The sequence below is a fragment of the Gasterosteus aculeatus genome, chromosome X (genome assembly GCF_964276395.1).
Source record: "Gasterosteus aculeatus chromosome X, fGasAcu3.hap1.1, whole genome shotgun sequence".
NCBI classification, from domain to species: Eukaryota; Metazoa; Chordata; class Actinopteri; order Perciformes; family Gasterosteidae; genus Gasterosteus; species Gasterosteus aculeatus.
In genome coordinates this window covers 12,331,691-12,350,395 of record NC_135698.1, presented here as the reverse complement: position 1 = coordinate 12,350,395, position 18,705 = coordinate 12,331,691, and the positions used below count along the sequence as shown (strand labels likewise).

At 43.0% G+C, this 18,705-nt stretch overlaps 1 protein-coding gene across 4 annotated transcripts; it reads right to left on the bottom strand.

Annotated features, from left to right (window-relative positions):
* Positions 1 to 1,132: 1,132 nt before the first annotated feature.
* Positions 1,133 to 17,942, bottom strand: LOC120809282 (carnitine O-palmitoyltransferase 1, liver isoform). 4 transcript variants are annotated; one of them, XM_040162981.2, is made up of 19 exons: positions 17,702 to 17,942; positions 14,444 to 14,608; positions 13,860 to 14,002; positions 13,368 to 13,539; positions 12,845 to 12,946; positions 12,203 to 12,340; positions 12,016 to 12,093; positions 11,078 to 11,185; positions 9,431 to 9,515; positions 7,921 to 8,116; positions 7,050 to 7,238; positions 6,854 to 6,959; positions 6,233 to 6,349; positions 5,006 to 5,170; positions 4,538 to 4,669; positions 4,267 to 4,419; positions 3,290 to 3,403; positions 2,962 to 3,054; positions 1,133 to 2,874 (listed from the first exon to the last, which is right to left on the bottom strand). In XM_040162981.2, the coding sequence occupies exons 2-19, from the start codon at positions 14,582 to 14,584 to the stop codon at positions 2,791 to 2,793; spliced, it is 2,316 nt and encodes a 771-aa protein (XP_040018915.2). In that variant the 5' UTR covers positions 14,585 to 14,608; positions 17,702 to 17,942; the 3' UTR covers positions 1,133 to 2,790. The 4 variants fall into 4 exon arrangements, with proteins under 4 accessions (XP_040018915.2, XP_040018914.2, XP_077938903.1 ...); XM_040162980.2 differs by lacking the exon at positions 9,431 to 9,515 and adding an exon at positions 10,443 to 10,530 and having other exon boundaries at positions 17,702 to 17,857; XM_078082777.1 differs by lacking the exons at positions 9,431 to 9,515; positions 17,702 to 17,942 and adding exons at positions 10,443 to 10,530; positions 15,677 to 15,731.
* Between the last annotated feature and the right edge of the window lie 763 nt (positions 17,943 to 18,705).

Here is an 18,705-nt window from a genome sequence, read left to right as displayed (position 1 = left end):
GTAAAAGGCTTGTTTTCCAGATGGCAGCCGCTGTATGGATCCGTCATAGCATTGTGCCCTAAAAAGAGGGGGCCTTACATTTGATTCCAATGCTAATCAAACATATCTTACTGTACAGAAAACAAGGATACATAATAATATTTAGATTAAAACATGGCAGGCTTTGAAATTGAACCGTCTCCTCAGGAAGCCAAACTGCAGGCTCCCGGAGTTGATGAGGAGTAAGCAGACCTCAGGAATGTAGTTCTGAAACGTTAGCCTGCTATCGGAAGCCAAAGGCAGGGTGACATCAGGGCGGAGGCGCTATTGTGGAGGTGTGTGTGTGTGTGTGTGTGTTTAAGAGAGGCTCTGCCCAAGTGGCAGACAGGAGCTGGAGAGAGACGTTCTCTGTGAAAGTTAAGACTTATTAATACACCCAGAGACGGCGCTGGCTGCCGGGTGCCGTCCACTCGAGCCCGACCACCTGGCCAGCGTCCCTTTATTTAAGAAAAGACGCAGCCAAGAGGAAAGTCCTCATTTTTGCAACAAAACGATTTACACGGACAAGGAGACTGGATTACAATAGACGTGACCACATAGAGAGAATCAAATGACAACTCATACACGCCCAAATACTTCAATATTCAGAATGCCATGACATTGTGGAGTTATTCAGAATTTAAGAAATACTTACACAATGAGTTTTTTTATAAATCAGTGATGTGGATATATGAAGACTAGGTTCGTAAAGGTCAATAATGGGTTATCTACAACAGTATGTATAGATAATTACATCACAACAGCCTATAAAAACCAAGGGAAGACAATGCAGTCCCATGTCAGGGTGAATATCATATCCATAGCATGCCTGGCTATTTGCACTAACCTTTGCCTCATTGCTTTTCAGGGAGGCATATGGTCACGTTTCATGAGCTAAAGGCTGAAGAACATGGAACATATGCTAACAAAATGAGAAACCAGCCAAAGGCTCCAAATTTCTGCAGGAATTTATTGCAGTGGCATTGCGGATTTATTGAAAAAAATGTCTTGTCCACGCATCAGTTGTCATTAATGGAGGCGACGCAGTGCATTTCTTCCTAAAAGTTATGAAATTATAAGAACGGATAAGAAATAAAAACGTACTCAGCAGTGATACAGCTGTCTGACATTCACTTTATTGTTAAAACTCAGTTTTGGTATATCAGCTGCTTGTCTTTTTACACCATCTTTGAATTAAAAGGCAAACATGTACAGCTTCATCTTCAAAAAAAACATGCAGTGTCAACATGAAGTTTACTGAGAGTTAAACAACTTCAGCATAACTGCAAAGTCTGTGAGAATAAAACTGAATAAAAACTAGGACAACTAGTTGGTCTCTTCTACGTATTTTATCAGCAAAACTTTAAGCGCCACATTGAGTTGATAAATATGAATTTTGTTTTAATAATAAAGAAGTTAAAACCTTGAAAATAAATATGAACTGGCAACATATACATAAAAGAAATGCATTCCTACATGACGGCCTCTCTATACCTGCACTGCTTACGTATTAAACAGACAACACAAGCTAGGAAGCTCTGCACCTCCTGTTGAAACAACCAATGTTTACTGACCAACTATTTGCTCATAAAGTGTACAAATTCATAGAGTTTACAATTCATGTTGATCTGACAATAGGCTACCAATGCATTTGGGAATTGGTTAGTTTGGACTAAAGGACCCGTCATGGAGTGCACAATGGAGTTTAAGTACTGTTAAACCACTACTCTTCTTTTTGAAACACAAGAAAAACTGGAAAGAAAAAATAAACGCCGGCCCGAGCACTTTGACATCGACCACCCTGGAAACACCCCCCGTCCTCCCACAGCAGACTTTAAGCACACTGGGATCTCACGGCATCACACCATCTTGTACTGTTGCAACATCAACTAATCTTGCAATGCCGCAGCCAGCGCTCCAGAGTACAAGGCCAAGTTAAAAATAAACCTGAGTATGAACACGACAAACACTCAAACACAATGTGCCTTTACGCCACATCACAAGATCACAGCAGCGTCCTGATCCATTGATCGTCTCCCTGTCGTCTTTGTTGGTATCCAGGTCGTCACAGTTACACAGTCACATTCAAGATCAAGAGCTGAATATTGGGGATTCTCATTAATGCAGATCAACGGTTTTAGTCCTTCTGGCCTCCGCAGGTACACCGTTCCGAGACACAAGTGCTCAACAACAACTACTCCTGCAGTAAATCAGACTCTGTATTTAAAACTGAGCCATACGAAATGAATAGACAGCATGCAACATGCAATTAGTTGACAATATTGAATATCACATTTGCTGCAATTGGAAAGGAGAAACCAACTAAAAGAAGAAAAAAAAATAATAATAATATAGTTAATCGGATTTTTCAAAACTGGGGCGGAAACTAGTAAAATATTGCACCATCAACTTGAGAATGCGATTTCAATATTGGATGATGCTAATGAATCTTTTCTGACATTATAGTACGTTATTGTGGTAACACAGACGAGAGCTCCAATTTCCCCTTCCCTTCCTACATCGGTGGGTCACCAAGGCACCCATGCAAACAGTCCTGCCAATAAAACCCTTTAACGACGCACTGTACCCAAGAACACCAGTATCTCACCCTGCCTTTACATACAGTACTCTTAACGGCACCGCCAACAAATTGACAAAAAATTCTTAATTCAATTAACCCTAAATCCAATATTTGATTCTGTACAAACCACAGGAAGAATAGATTCCTTGCTAAAAACTACTTATGTCGTCTCCACGCATGGAGAGGGCTGATCACTGGGTTTTCTTTTCAAGCTGGAAGAGACCCTTTATGTCGAGCATGGCCTGTCGGATGTGGCCGCCGAAACGGAGAGAGTCCTGAAACAAAAGACACTTGTTGTCACTTAAAAAAGATACTTCTTCAGACACTAAATTACGTAAATTCCCTTTGCAAACCGAACTTACGGTTTCGGGGCTTGAGTGTTTGCTGGAGATGTGGAAGTTGATCAGGTTCTCCCCAAGGATGATGTAAGAGACCCCGTAACCATCATCAGCCACCTTTAGGACGCAGGAGGAAAGACGTGAGACTCATCGAGAAAATCTAGATTTCCAAAAGGCTAGAATTCATGACATGAAAATACATTCATGACGCCAATTAAAGATGAACAATTAATCGGTGTTTGTCTTAGTGAAGACAAAACAAATATGCAGCGATCTATAAAAGGAAACCCAATACTCAACAACCACCTTCCAAAAAACAAAAAACTCCCATCGCAGTTGACGGCTGACTTACTGGACCGAATCCTCCTCCAGCAGACACATACTCGGGGTGTCTGACCAGATCGAACAGTTCCACTTGCTGCAAGGGCGTCTGACTGGTGGACAGCCTCCACGGCTCAGACAGGACCTGCACATGGAGGCAACGCACATTTAGTCCTCCGGGTATCAGCCTGACTGACACATTCCTTTCTATACATCTCAAAGTCAATGGCAAGTTAGAAAAGAATGAACCGATAGCGCGTGTGTTTCAGGTGAGAAAACGTGCCTCTTTTGGCGTAGTCAAATATGGCTGCTTTACATCCACTACAGTTGGTTGTTATACAAGAAGCACCCAGAGTGCGATTTACTTGCTTACAAAAATCCGTAGAAGTCGACTTTGCGAAGATTGTGTGTGTGTCTGAACTTAACGGGCCCGTGTATTTAGGAGTGAAACTGAATCCATATTAGGTAATGCTGGTAACTTATTTAAATGATGCAGTCCTGAACCAGCTTCATTTCAACCACACGGTCACAAGGATATTATTCCAGTAAATTCAAGTAGGCTTAATTTAGTCCAAACTAAACAGCTCAACAAACTGACTTGTAATGAGGTCGGGTTTAGCATGTTCACCGGAAAGAATCCATGAACCGACCCCCTCTTATGATTTTTCCCCCGTCACAGGGGGAGTTTGTCTGCCAGCTGAGAGTTGACCTCATGACATGAATTGGATGATTAGTGAATACATTTAGGATTTTCTTCATAATTATATAACACGTTGATATTCTGCCACATATTTTTTCCACTGCGATTATCCTTTAGTGCATTTTCCCGCTCAGTAGCAAACGGTTTGTCCTGGTGGCTTCTGGAAGGCCACTTTTCATCTTTGCGTAGCGTGACTAGATGCCCTTGGACCTAAGCCACTTTGTATTGTTGTAGATCAAGTAACCTTTAGAGCCTTTCGTTGCAGCTCGAAGAGCAGAAATGTAATAACATGTGTCAACACCTCGTACCTCCTTGAGGAAGGGCGAGTCCTCGCCGAGGTATTTGGACACCACATAGAGGCAGAAAAGGTGGCGATCGATGCCCTCTCCGGTCATTGCCAGGCGGTACATGCTTTGGTGCTTCTCCGCGGCCTGTTTGAGCAGTCTGAGACACTCGTCTCTCTGAAATGGACAGCAGGGAGGCAGGTTAAACCACCAGAGAGCACGTTGGATGGACAGTCAGCGACTAAAAGTAGCGCTCTAATCGTAGTTGTGGTGTGTCGCAGCCGTTTAGCCTCACGGTCTCTCCTTTGATCATGGCACGGACGAAGGCACACGACTCTGACGTGCAGGAGCGCACGGTTTCCGTCCGGCCCTCGCGGAACAGACGCGTCATAGAGGCCTCGTAGGTCAGACAGAACTTCTTCTTGTCCTGTTGAGAAATAGCGTGGATGAGCAGCTAGTTTCAGAGTCAAACGATGATCATTGAAATGGCTTAAATTAATGCAAATTATCAACAAAAAGATGTTAACTTACTGCTCCATTCATTTTATTATCAAATAACCTCAAACCAAAGCTGAACAAAGTTCTGGTTAAATAAGGTCTTTAATGACACGTCGATGGGCAAGTTTAGACTGCTCTCTGCTGGAAATTGAGAGGAATCACTGGGGTGTGTTGGTCGTTATATTTACAAGCAAATGCTAAGGCAACAAAATGTCAATTAAATAGGGGCATCGATCTGTTATCACTTAGAAACCGGTGTATTCACCCTGTAATGGGCCAGCTGCAGGGCGATCTGGATGAAGGCATCAGGACTGGTGCGGCACTTCTTTATCAGACCTTTGCCAAAGTCACTGAAGGGCATGATGTGAGAGTCCACGTCATCAGCCAGAGTCCTGGCTACTTTCAGAGAGCTCTGGATGACCTCCTGGCACTGGAGGAGGTGACAGTCACAGTGTTAGACAACACACTGATGAAACAAATTAAAATAGCTCAAATTAAGAAAGAATGTACATCAGCGACATTTCTAGATTTATGGCTCAATGCCAGTTATAGCCACTTTTTGAATGAACGACACTCACTCGCTCTTTCTCTTCATTTACTTGAATTCTAGGAGTAAAATACCAATAAATGAGGGACATAGTTCAGGCTACCAGCAGAGGGAAACCAAGGCCAGTGAATATCAAATCCCAGCTGGTGGTACGCTTCATCGGTTTGGGAGTCAGACTAAAAGACCTACACACAGCCTTCTTGACAGGTCAAGAGCACCTCGCATAGCGATTGTCTACATGGGCAGAAGTGAGCAAGTAAGCCGGATTTTAACTTCTTTCTCCTTCATTTCTCACACATTGATGGCCGTGGTCAACGTTGTCATTCAATCATGCCAGGAGAGCTTAACTGTCACGTCCGTAAGGGGATCAGATCCCCGCGTGTCTGAGCGAGGACAACCTCCTCAAACTAACTTTGCCACATATAAAACGTCACACAAAATGATGTCAAATGGGTGTTTTCCTTTTTACTGCAACACTCTAGCGTAATATACTTTTTGATTATAGGTCTGGCCTTTTATCTTATTTTGGCTTTTTAGAAGTTTTTCACCAATAAATCCTCCGCAGATTGTCATCAGCAGGAGTTCATACAATTTGATAAGTGCTCTCTAAAAAGGCAGATCAAAAAAAAGACGATGAGATGAAGCGTTGATTGCAAATTTAAAGGTGTACAACACAAATTTATCCGCCAGTAGGTGTTTTCCCAGAGATGTCTCATCACACCTGACCCAGTGATGCAAAGCCTGTATGAACAGCTCAACTGGTTAACCAAAGGTTAATTTCAGCGGTTAGTTAATTAGAATAATCCGTTGACAACCATGAATAAAGAGTTGAAAAACGTTCTCAGTTAACAGCTACCTTTCTAACTCGACAAGATTTAGCCTTGCTGTGTTCCCGGAAAAACTTTGCATAAACTTGTTCTTTTTGAGCATAAACGCCATCGTTACCTCAGCCGGGATGTCCCACGACAGCTTCTGAGGACCAGGCAGGTTGGGGTGGGGTTCCCCTTTGCAGTGACCTGCCTCAGTGTATCCCAACTTAATAGGGTCCATGGAAAGAACATGCTGCAACGCAGAGTCACACAACATTACCGACTAAAACATGAAATGTAGATATCCCACTATTGTGCCTTAAATGCCTCGATGGACATCATGCCAATCAGAATATAAATACATGTTTTCCTATTATATTGTATTGGCTCGAACTATTGAGCTACTTGAGAGGTCAGAAAACTATTAATAAAGCTAATTTTCTTATAGATAGTTAATTTCTATTTACATAGATACAAACTATAGTTTGTTGTGTTTATGAAATACAAAGAAGAATAAAGATAATTATTATAATTGTTATTTACAGTGACAGAATACCACCCCAAACTCCAAGATAGGAGGAGTTTCCTTTAAAATATTCTCCACTGTGCAAGAAATTAATGAAAATAACAGTTCTTCTTTTACAAATAATTCTCCTTGTTGGTTTCTTTTAAAAGACCAAAAAAGTACTCTTGTTTTTTGTGACATAAAATGCTTAAAAGAAGAAATCAATAACATTAGATAAAAACATTGATGTACCTCCCAGAGATGTCCGACGATTGGAGCATCCGCCCAGGAATGCTCCGCATTCAGTCCCATGGTGCCGTTCTTAAAAATGATCAGGTTAAAGGATTTATCGAACCATCTGAATGGGGGGAAAAAAGCAGAAGAATATACACATATTTTATATATGAACTCTTATAATGATCGCATACGCTATGGGTGTCCGCCCCACCTGTCGTAGCACTTTCCGTGGAGGAGGGACTTTGCGTAGCTGACCAGAGACTGGTCCGGGTTGTCCGATTCAAAGCGCTGCTCGGTGTCATCAAGGGTCACGCAAAAGGCCGCCTTCTCGATGGCGTCCAGAGATTGCTTGTTCTTACCACGACTGAAGTAGGTTTCTCTGGCGTTGGCCCACGGGGTCCTGCAGAGTAACAAATAGTTTATTTTTTAAACTGTTAACTACAGCTGAATATCAGACAATATGTTTTAACATTATCAAAATTCTAAAATATTGAAACTTTGCGCTATAAAGTTGGGTCAGTCCTAAGAACTGACTATCGACCCTCCAGATTCCCATTAAAAAAAATATGTTGCTGTTGTCGACGCCATAAACTAAAGGAAGGTTAAAATAAAGGAATATTCCTTTATTTAAAATAATAAATAAAGGAATATTCCTTTATTTTAAAGGAATATTCCTTTATTTTAACCGTTAATATGTCTGCTTACTCAGATAATGTCGCAATTCTTTTTATTAAAGTTATTTTTCACCGTTTAGGATATTCCAACAATTAGCAACACACAGCAGTGCTGAAACCAGCAAACATCAGAAAATTACTAAATCTGGTGGGAAAATAGTAAAAAAAAAATACATTTTTGAAACCAGGGCTCTAGATTGAAAGACGGTACTACAGACTGCTGCTTGAATGGTGTAATGGCTTCCGGAAGTTGTGCTTTTAATGTTTTGCAATGGGGAGGTTTTGTTCTTAAGGGGTGCAAGTGTTTTTTTAAATAAATAAATAAACTTCCTGTCGTGCTACACTGCATGTTGTGAATGGTGTGGCCTCATCAGTACTGGCTGCAGCTGGCTCTGTAGCGCCACCCACCTGTCCCCTGCGGTGAGTGCAGCTAGTTTCTCCTCTCCCGGCATTGGCTCAGTGGTGTCGGCCAAGATCCTCGCCATCTGCTGCTCGATCTCCCGTGGCAACAGCAACCGCCCGTCATAAAACATCCACACCTTGAAGAAACGGCCCTTGTGGTACACGGCAATGTGTTTGCTGTCGTTCACATGCTGAAGGATGTCTGGGAGACCGAGAGAGAGAGAAAGGGGGAAAACGGAGAAAGAAAGCGAATTGAGACGTCGTGGCTGATGTCACATGTATTTTGGGTCCTCATTAAATAGTAGATGATTAAAATCTTAATGAAGGCAGCAGTTTAAATGGAGCGTGGATGTCACAGCATTTGATTTCTAGGAACAGTCCAAGTGTTAGTAACCTGATCTGAGTCCCAGCTGTGAAATACTGCGATATCAACAACATACATTTTTGTCAGTTGGTACTTTTATTTTTTGGGGCATCCTTCGTATATCAAAATGAAGGGCAAAGACATGTAATGAATCAAAGATGACACTACATGATGGGAGAGAATACTGTCCAGTTCAAAATCTAAAAACAGCTTGAAAATGGATGTGCGGAAAGGGAGATGAAAAGAGAAAGTAATATGGGAACAGGGTGGTGGTTTGGGATACAATGAAACGAGGCAATGTTTGTTTGAACAGCATTGAGCACAACCAGCAAAAAAAAACACAAATCAAAAAACATCACTTGCATCTTGGTATATAAAATAAGTTATGATGACTCATTTGGAGTTGCTCGGGGATTCAAACAAGCATTGCTCTAAAATCACAGGGAGGACAAAAAGGAGGGGATACTTACAAAGGGACCAACTACCACCTCACATCCAGGTAATACTTGGCCTACACCTCCAGCAATATCAGTATACATATAGGGAACTGGCTTTGGAAATTAAAAAAAAGAGATCATTTGTATTTAACTCTTCTAATTTAGCCCACTACAACGTGTCGGGTGAACTGCAAACTCACATCATAAAGTCAAATATGTAACTGTAGAGATTTTTCTTAAATATTTTGCTAAACTTAAAATGAATGTTCAGATGTCACCACAGCTCAAGGTCTTTGTCCCAAGGCTTCCGGCTTTGATACTAAACGGATGGTCTGCGCCTCGGTTACTGGACTGAGGGTTTTATTCTGCATTAAAAAAGTCCTTTCCAACACTCTCTGCTTGCCATGGTGCTGCTGCAGCAGAATGGCTTTCTGCCCCTACAGAGGTCATGTATTGATTTTAGTCATGTGACCACCACCCAAAAGTAATAATAATAATAATAATAATATTAAAATTATTCCATGAACACATACTGAACTGTATGTGAAAACGAAGACACATGCAAATTAGTCCTTCAATGTGCATAGACCTTCACACATGCATTAATTATTCATGGAGGTCAGACTATCTCTAATTCAAAACACAATCGACAAACGTCTCAAGGGGAAGTACAGTAGGAGTAGTGCGGAGGAGGCGGCACTGCTAAAGACTCTACCTGTGTCTACACCTGGGACACGACTGCTGTTGAACATAGACTCGTATTGGGCTGAGCACAAGGGAATAGTGTGTAGGAGCATGAGCTGAAAAGCAAAAGGGTAGAGTCAAACACAGATGACAAACTAATTCACAAATATCCCCTGGAGAGCGCAGCAGACACAGGCCTACAGAGAGGAGAATGGATGAAGGGAGGAGGGCCATGAGGATCGGTTTGATAAGCAGTCTCAAGGAGGAAAAAAGGGACCCGAGGAGGCTTCCAGGGAAGGAGAAACCAAGTGTCTGCCGTCTCAATGCCACCAGCAAAGCCCCGGGGTCATTTTTGACTAAAACATCCGTTTTACACATGTACACTTACACAAATTTGAATATCTCCCAGATGATAAATCAGAGGCTAAATCAGAGGTCTTCAACGTTTTTCAAGCCAAGGTCCCCCAAACTGATTGCGAGGTGGAGCAGGGACCCCCTAAGGAGTTTGGTCCGCCATCTTTTATTTTGAGCTTCACGCTCTTTAGACGTGAGCATAAACGCGATTTGATTGGCTGGTGCCTGCGCTGTCGTTTTCGCATGAAAGGAGCAGTGAGTGAACCGGTGCCCAGCTTGAGAGCTGCTGTGGGAAGCTAAGTGTGTGTGTTGCGGACTGACAGATAATGTCTTCTCCATCAATTTATCCGCTCGCTTTAATATGTTGGATTCATGTTAATGTGTATTTTAAGACCATAAATAAAAATTCTGATTCTGAAGACATTTACATTTGTGGGGGGAAAAAATTGTCTCATCAACCAAAAATTTCGCGACCCCTCCTGCAGTACCTTCGCGGACCCCCTGTTGAAGACCTCTGGGCTAAATGAACAAAAGGCGAATGAGAAGTGAACCATTCCAGGGCTTTGCTGATGAGAATGAGACGGGTAGTCGGGGGGTTTGCGATTGGCTGTTGTGGCACCAGCAGCTAGGGTCACCGCGGTGGGGGCGGGGGGTTCAGAGGGCATGGTGGACACGTGCCCTCTTCTTACCTGTCTCCAAACCAGGAACGCGGGTGGTGTTAAACATCGGCTCCCATTGAGCCGAACACAGAGGAACCTTGTTCGCCAGCAAGTAAATCTAACGCAGCGTCCGGCGCAGCAAAGGGACAAAACAGTAGAACAGAGACAACCAAAATGTGAGTGTGTAACCGAGAGAGCTCATGCATTGCTGTTTGTATAGTGCATACAATTGGTCTATGCAAGAGGTCTACTTGTATTTATGCACCATGTTGGAAATTGCTTGCAAGGATTGTGCAAATGTAAACAATAATTTGCATTTGCATCATGCAGGTTGGTAAAGGAAAATTACTGAGGGAGGAGCGGGAGGAGAAGACACTGATGTGTACTACTACCATCATTAGCAATCATTATAGCTGTACATGCATCAAAAACAGGCAAAAATCACAGTGCTTGGCATATTCAAAAAAGTCAGTTAGTCACAGTGACCTGGGATGTTAAGATGCATCTACATTATCATTGGTGAGAGAACAAGCTAACTTTAAGACCACACAAGAAAGGGTTGGGAAAGATACAGCACTTTGGTGGTAGAGTGGAGACAAACAAGCTATAAATTAATGAATAAGAAATGTGAAAGTCAAACAGGGAGGAAAGGGCTCTCTACTCACTGGTTTGATCTGGGCTCGGTCCAGTTTTCTCCTGTAGAGCATGATGGCATGGATGGCGTTCCCTGCTCGGGCAGCCTGGATAGAGGTGGGGAACACGTACAGGAAATCCTGGGGGACAAAAAAGGAGATTTAGAAAGGGTATGAATAAATAAATAGCATCCTGCAGCCTGCTAAGGACACAAGATGACTGCAAACTGAAGAGCAGCGTGAATAAAATGTTCTTTTGTGATTCATAGATTCTTTGTTGTCATTGTGGTTGAGGACTGTCCCCTGCCGAGGTCAATGGGTCTGTGATCGTAAATGTGACCGAGATTCAGGAGGAACGAACCTGCCCTCCGGTAAAAGAGACAATGCAATACAGTGATGCAGCTTTGCCCTCTGAGACACAGATGAACATTGTTGTGCTGCCAATTTAGTGTGTGTGTACCGTACACAGAAAAACATTTGACACCCAACTTTGCATATCCATCACACACACAAGGTTTGACAAGTGCTAACGCAAACAAATTTTTGGAAAGTTCAGTTTTAAGAAGCTACAACCATAGGATTTAGGTGCGGTCAACCTCTCTTTCGGATAAACTTTTCTTACTTAATAGACATATTTTTTTTGCCCATATGTCCGGCTAAGAGTTACAATTTTGTCCAAGCCGTGTGCGGCAGGGCCGTCATATGCCGTAAACATTTCTCAAGAGCTCATTTTACTTTACGTCACTTGCAATATTGCACATCAATCTCATAGAGTGCCAGGAAGTGACATAGTTTCACTGCAGCTCTAGCTGATGTTTGGTTATAGTTTGTCTACACCTCACCACGCATCACAGCTTTTGGGGTCACACTTGGAGAGAATGCATCATGTCTTACGTGGAGAGCCTTATGCTTTACAAAAAAAAAGGCTGAGCGGTTGTTTGCTGACAGATAATCAGGTAGAGAGGACTCACCATGGCATAATAGTTGCTGTTGACCATGATGGGCCCACGGCCTCGAAGGTAAATGTACTCTTCCCACCAATCACTGACCTGTGTGAGAAAGGGGGTTACATTTATTAACACGCCGTTTTTCAGATTTACAAACAGGTCTGTAGGAGGAGTAGAGGAGAGCAAAAGGGAGAGGAACTATGTGACTCACATAGTTGGAGGCCCACCAGGACTTGAGTTTGAGGTACCACTGCAGTCTGGGTCCTAGATTCTTCTCAAAGTCTTTGGTCAAGCCCTCCATGCGCTGGTACCGCTCGTCCTCCATCAGTGGACGCACTGACTCCAGGTACTGGTAACCCAGCAGTGAGTGAAGCAAAGGGTTGACAGTTTTAACCAAGGAGAGAGAGCCGATGGGTCAGAGTAACGTTCTCTATTTTTTTCCCCCTTCTGACAGGAAAGAAAGTTTTTTTTAGGGCCTCTGCCATAATCCTCTAAACCAGGGGGTCGAACGGTCGATCACCTGGCACTAGGGGAAAAAAAAAAATCATGCCGCATGCACGGTCCCCTGATTGAGGGAACAAAAAACTTGGTAGGTCTAATTAGCGATCATCGCTTAATAACGGACACATTTTACGTCATTCAAAAGCCACCCTGGCCAACTTCAATCCGTGCACATCATCAGAGTAAGACGATCGATTTGTTTGGCGCGGACGCTACGCAGCTCTGTTGATCCGTTGCTCGTTGACTTTCATAAAATTGCAATATTTGGTTCCAGTCCAATTATTAGGACCATTATAACCAATAAGGAATGTGCACACAGCACTTCAGAGCTGAAGTGACAGTTGCAACTTACCCTTTTGCAGGTGTCCTTGATGGAAGGAACAGGGAGTCTCGGCAGGGAATTCTGGAAACTGTAGAGCATTGGCTTCCTGCCAGAGAACACCTTCACCAATACCTGGAAAAGAAGCACAGATAAAAAAGGGGAGGGAGTGGGAATGCAGAGTTACACATTGGGTTTTAATCTGAAAATGTAACAGGTGGGTTGAAATAAAAAGGGTTAGAACTTAGTCTTTCAATTGTTTCTTTGAGCCAACAGTCACTTGAATTTGGAATTTATCTATATAAAATAACTTCTATAGTCTGGGTATTTTAAGGCCTATGCAAAAAGGAAATAAAATGCCACCTGGTGAAATTCTGCCTTGACATTCCACCAGAAAGAACAGTGTCCAATACACACGCTTTATAAAGTGAATTTAAAAGATCTTTTAACTTTTAAATTGTGATTAATCTAGATTAATGCATTACAAAATGTGAGATTAATTAGTTTTAATCTTCCCTGCAGTGAACGGAACAGAGGAGCCCAGTCATGGTCTCACCATCCACAGACGAGTGGACCAGGCCACAGAGCCGTGGCTGGTGTACATCCAGCCGTGCCACGACAACAGGGACTTCAGGACACTCCTCATAATCATGATTATGGAGACCCACAGGCCTGTGCCCACCAGAACACCTCCAACTATCTTCTGGCTGTCAGTGGACATGTATCGACTGTGGACAGAGAATAAGAGGGGGGAGGAGAAGTGACGGGGGGGTCAGATTGATCCAAGAGAGAGCACTGTAATAACACTATGGACAAATTAGACAATGAATGTCCTGTAATCAAAGGTCACGTAACCTCATGACTGATGAACAGTGCATGTTACTTACTCATGAAAGGCATTAACAGTTTACGTGGATAGTGTGTCCATAATATCCCTAAATACGAGGTGTGGTGGATAGTTAGTAGTTTATAATCGGTGAGTACACCAGAACTTTCTTTTGATCATGACAATAAAATTATATTGTGATCATGATATCATTAGCCTTACCTGATGGGCATGTGTTGACCCAGCTTGGCAATCAAGCCCAGAGAGGGATCCAGCTGTTGATACTTATTGTAGGACATGTAGGACACAACCACTACCATGAACCCACCAGGGCTGCCTGGGTACACACCGGTCATCACCCCATTCTGTGGAAAGGTAAACCAAAGCAAATGTCAGGGTCAACAAGCTAATAATCTATAAAGACTATGTTTTTTTTATTTTTTATTTTACAACAAGTGATTCATTAACAGTGTTTACAGCCTTGATAACCCATGAGAGTAATCATTCGTAGTTATAAACAAAAGGGAAAATGCTGTCTTTCTGGGTTTGAGTGACTCGGCGTGACGGTGTGTAAACAGTAAACTAGGCCGAAGGTTAGAATGCAAAGAATAGACATGAAGGTCATCGACACTTTTGTCTGTTTCTTTAACCGTCAGTGACTTTCCAGTGTAGCGAATAAACCCATTTCAGTAGGTCAGTAACAGTAAATCAGTCAGAGATAAAAAAAAAAAAAAGAGGAAAGAGACTGCACATAGTGCACAGAAACCCAGTGGACTTTGCTCTCCCATATGTCCAACGACGCTCACCTTGAAGCGAATGAACCTTTTCTTCCAGGAGTGCAGGCCAGAGAGGTAGATCTGGCGCAGCGCCTCGTGGCACAGCTGGAGGTCGATGCCATCGGGGGAGACGGTGAACTGAAAGGCCACCGCCTGGTGAGCTTCTGCCATGTTGGCTGCTTCCGAACAGGGTCACTGAGGGAGAGGAGAGAGACGGATGACACAAGTTAGTGAACAATACAATACAGCATAGTACGATATCCTCTCACTCATGTGGATGGCATTACCATCTTGTAGATACATCACAACATGAGTACTGACTGACAACAAACAACGCGGTACAATTACTACATCCCAATATCTGGATGAGACTTTAAATATCGTCGTCAGGCAAATATTACAACAATCTCTGATATTGACCAGCTCCTGTCACAGTTACTTGAAGTCAGAAGGCAATATTCCTCAACTGCAGTTTGCCAACCGCACTGCAGGTTGCCTAATTTACGGGATTTAAACCAGTTTAAGCTCTTTGTGGAAAGGAAGAGCATACTATTATTGGCTCTAAAGCAACAAAGACGTCTGGTTAACCTCGAGTTGGATGCATAACACTCGGCTTAAAAGGACAAAAGGTGTGTAGGTTGAGATGCAAACCTGCTGCAGCACTAGAGGTATCAAGTGTCCACCAATGAAGTTCGGAGTCAAATTTCTTAGTTACAGTAGCCAGTATTGTAGTCGGCAAACAACCGTTTTGAGTCTCTGTATCATCTTGGTCTTGTTTGCTAAATATAGTTGGTCTCAATACAATCTCAGATAAATAAGTAATTATTGGACTATGGCTGAGAAAGTAATTTGTTGCCATGTGAGCGAGCACACAAAACACAAAAGCAGTTGTAAGAAACATAACTGAAAAGAGAAAAATGGGATGTTTTAAGTAGTACACAGTTTCCCAAACGAACATTTGTGCTGCATTGTAAATGCTTAGTAACGATAATAATTATTAGCATTTTAATGATTACAAGAGCGGCATACCCTTTATGAATCAACAAGATATTTAGTTAATATATAAACTAAACTGCATGCAAAGGACACCAGGTAGTTAGTAACTCATTACTGAACTTTACAAGCAAAGAGCAGACACAGTAAAAACATTTTATTCCAAACTACAAGCGCTTATTATTTTATATTTGCAAATTTTAAGTGAGTGATTACATTTAAAATGTTATCATGATATGGTAAGGGAGGGAGTGACAAAGGTCAGCTTACTGGGAACCGAGTTTAAATCTGCAGAGGTGACATCTTCGTTCTTTATCATCATCCAAGACCTTGAACAGTGCGAGAGATCTTAGCACACATTCTTCTTAAAAAGGGAACTCAGGTAAATTACCTTGAAAACGAAACAACAAAAACAAAAAAAAGGGTGGGGGGGGGGGGGTCTGGTCTCCAACTCATATCCAATAATGTATATTTCTTATATTTTAATTGTATATGGTTTTTGATATTGTGATTCAATCAGTGTTTTTGTGTTGTGGGATTGTGAATCTGAGCTGGTAGCATTCCAAGTGGCTTGGCCATATATGTAACACATGTCAGATGAAACGCACACCCAGATCAATACACTATAGAGGATATATTGATGAGCCTAGGACAAGCTGCATACAATTGTATAACTGCGTTTCCAAGTTTTGAGAAGCCTTTTAAACCTTCAAAATAACCAACATTTAGCATTATTTCTGGAGAAGGACCGGATTTTTTCAAGTTGCCTTCAATGGCTGTCGAAAATTTAAAAAGACAGATGATCATTCATTTAATGTAACGTAAAATGCCAAACAAAAAGTAGGAAAATGTCAAATATGACAGTTGTCAAATCCGTCATGAAACGGTAACGTTGGAATTGCCATCGCATGCGAATACTGTTCGCTTTCCTTTTCGCCGAGACTGCTATCAGCGTGTTTTCATCCAAAACAAGAGCACTGTGGAAACCGTACGCGTCTCCGTTTGTGCTTTTTCAAACCCTCGGAAGGAGCACCGTGAACGCAGCACCCGTCAGCGGCAGCCAATCCCCTCCCCCCGCAGCTTCCCAACGTCACATGACCAGCCCCGTGCTGCAGGAACTGGGGGAAAGGTCGCAGCGCTGCGCGGATACCTGGTGAAGCTGCCAGCATTGGTCCTCACAAACCCTCCAATCTCCCCCCGCTGCTGTCACTGCGAAGCCAGTGGAAACATGTAATTTCTTTGCAATATCTTGGCTTTTGAGTTTGAGCCATTTCTGTACAATATAAAATTGAAGATTACGAAGCCTGTCGGGGGTTTAATAATTTGTAATCCTCCCGGTTTTAGTGTGTTATGATTATGGCCGCAAACGCCACACATCGACGCCATAAAGGGTGTTGTCAGTTGTGATTATGAAACACTTCACCATCACACAAAATGCACTTCGAGGTAACTTTCATTTAGGTGTTTTATGAGGTATCCCGCCCACGTGGTCCGGAGGTGGGTTTAATATGCACCCTATACAATAGTTTATTTAAAGCTAAATAACCCGCGTTTACAGCCAACATCCAAATACACCAGGTGTGATGTCTCTGATTTTATGATGCTCTTACAAAAAACAAAAACAAACAAAAAAGGAGCCACGACCAATCAGATGAAACTGACCTTCACTAGCATGTGTCCTTCTCTTTACTATTACACATTCTAACCACTTGCTATATCACACATCCTATATTAGTATTGGATACAAAAACACATGCAAGTGTATTGTAAACGACAGCTGACCGGAAGCGTACTTGTCAATGACCTCTACCTGGACTTTCGCCCACAGTCAAAAGCAACAATGCTAACCAGGTCCACACATGGATCGTGCAACAACAACAAAAAGAGGGAATAACAGGTTAAATGCGGAGGTACGGAGATACAGTAGAAGCCATTATCCTCACAACCATGAATCGACGTCACGTGCGGGCGCACCGCCGCAGGAACGAAGTTAACAGCGAAAGACCGAGAAAGCCGCCCGGTTCTGTTAATGCGGCGCTGTGGGAATCTCCCGTAGTCACGTAAACACCGCACGGCTTTAAGCACGGGGCGGACGAGGAAACGAAACGAACTGACACGGACGCGGAATGCGGGGACATTAGGACGACAGTTGCCAACGGGTTTCTTGTTCAGCTCGTCGACCTGGAAAACACTTTTTTTTAAAATACAGCAGCCATCTTTGCTTAGCTTTCTCCTCCCAAAACTGCCGAGTAACAGCCTGCGAAACGCAGAGAGGGGGGGGGACGTATCACTCACCAACCCTTCCAACTAGTCTGAGAGAACTCTCTGTTCCGAGGACGATGTGTCGCTGCTCGGCTGGCGACGGGGACTGCTAGAACCTCCGCATGAATGAGAGCACCGACTCGCACACACAGCCTGCCCCCTTCTTCTTTCCCTTTTTTTCAGTCGAGTGGCGCACAGAACGCGGCCCGGGAGAAACAGCGCCCCCCCGATGAGGCCGCTCGCGGTACTTCATGTTTCTGTTCTCCTGTCGAACGAGGTTTTGCGCGAGGGCTGGACATGACGTCATGGATACCAGTACACACGTTGGTCCATGTACTCCTGACCACCGAACCGTGGGCATAACATTGACTGTGTACACAAAGCCGATGAAGTCCAATTTTGTGTGAGCCGTGTGGACAAAATGCTCTATCTCGTTTTTAAATCTCAACTACGTTTAAGGTGTAAAATAGCACCGTTTGTGGGAATACGCTTTTAGAAACACTAGCATGGATCATGTAAAAACATTCTTTAATGCAACACCTGCGCGAAAGACTGGCCCCGAATATTCTGCTTGCATGTTGAGTTTTGTTTAACATTTTACTTCTTCTATTTCTATCTCTTTTTTGATCCTAAAACTGGAGGTTTGGCTCACGACACCGGGCGACGTGGGCCCAAGGGATGCCTCAGAGCAGACAGGGAGCCACTAGTGACCTGGTGAGACACCCACCTGTCAGTTAAAGAGGCCGCGCCCTTAAGCAGGCTATACCTAACTAAAAGCCTTAATCCAATTTAAAGTTTTGACGTCTGTCAAGAGAGTCTGGAAACGGGCCTTATGCACAGCAGGCATTTTGACTTGTCTAATTATGAAAAGCGCGGGTGTTACGAATACCAGTGACAATGGCTCTAGTCTGGGGTTTATTCGTTTGATGGTTCAGACTTAATACGTCGTGCTGTTTTTTAAATTCCGTGGCACGGATCACCAAGTGCTAAGCAGAAGAAATCCACTGCTGCACTGACCTTTTAAGGGTCAAGATGTT

What these genes read in the sequence shown, in the direction of transcription:
- LOC120809282 (XM_040162980.2), bottom strand. Translation starts at nt 14,584, where the DNA reads ATGGCAGAAGCTCACCAGGCGGTGGCCTTTCAGTTCACCGTCTCCCCC. An exon ending in GGTCAACACATGCCCATCAG is followed by an intron (nt 13,540 to 13,859) that starts GTAAGGCTAATG and finishes CTCTGTCCACAG; the next exon opens with TCGATACATGTCCACTGACA. An exon ending in ACTCGCCCTTCCTCAAGGAG is followed by an intron (nt 3,404 to 4,266) that starts GTACGAGGTGTT and finishes CTCCATGTGCAG; the next exon opens with GTCCTGTCTGAGCCGTGGAG.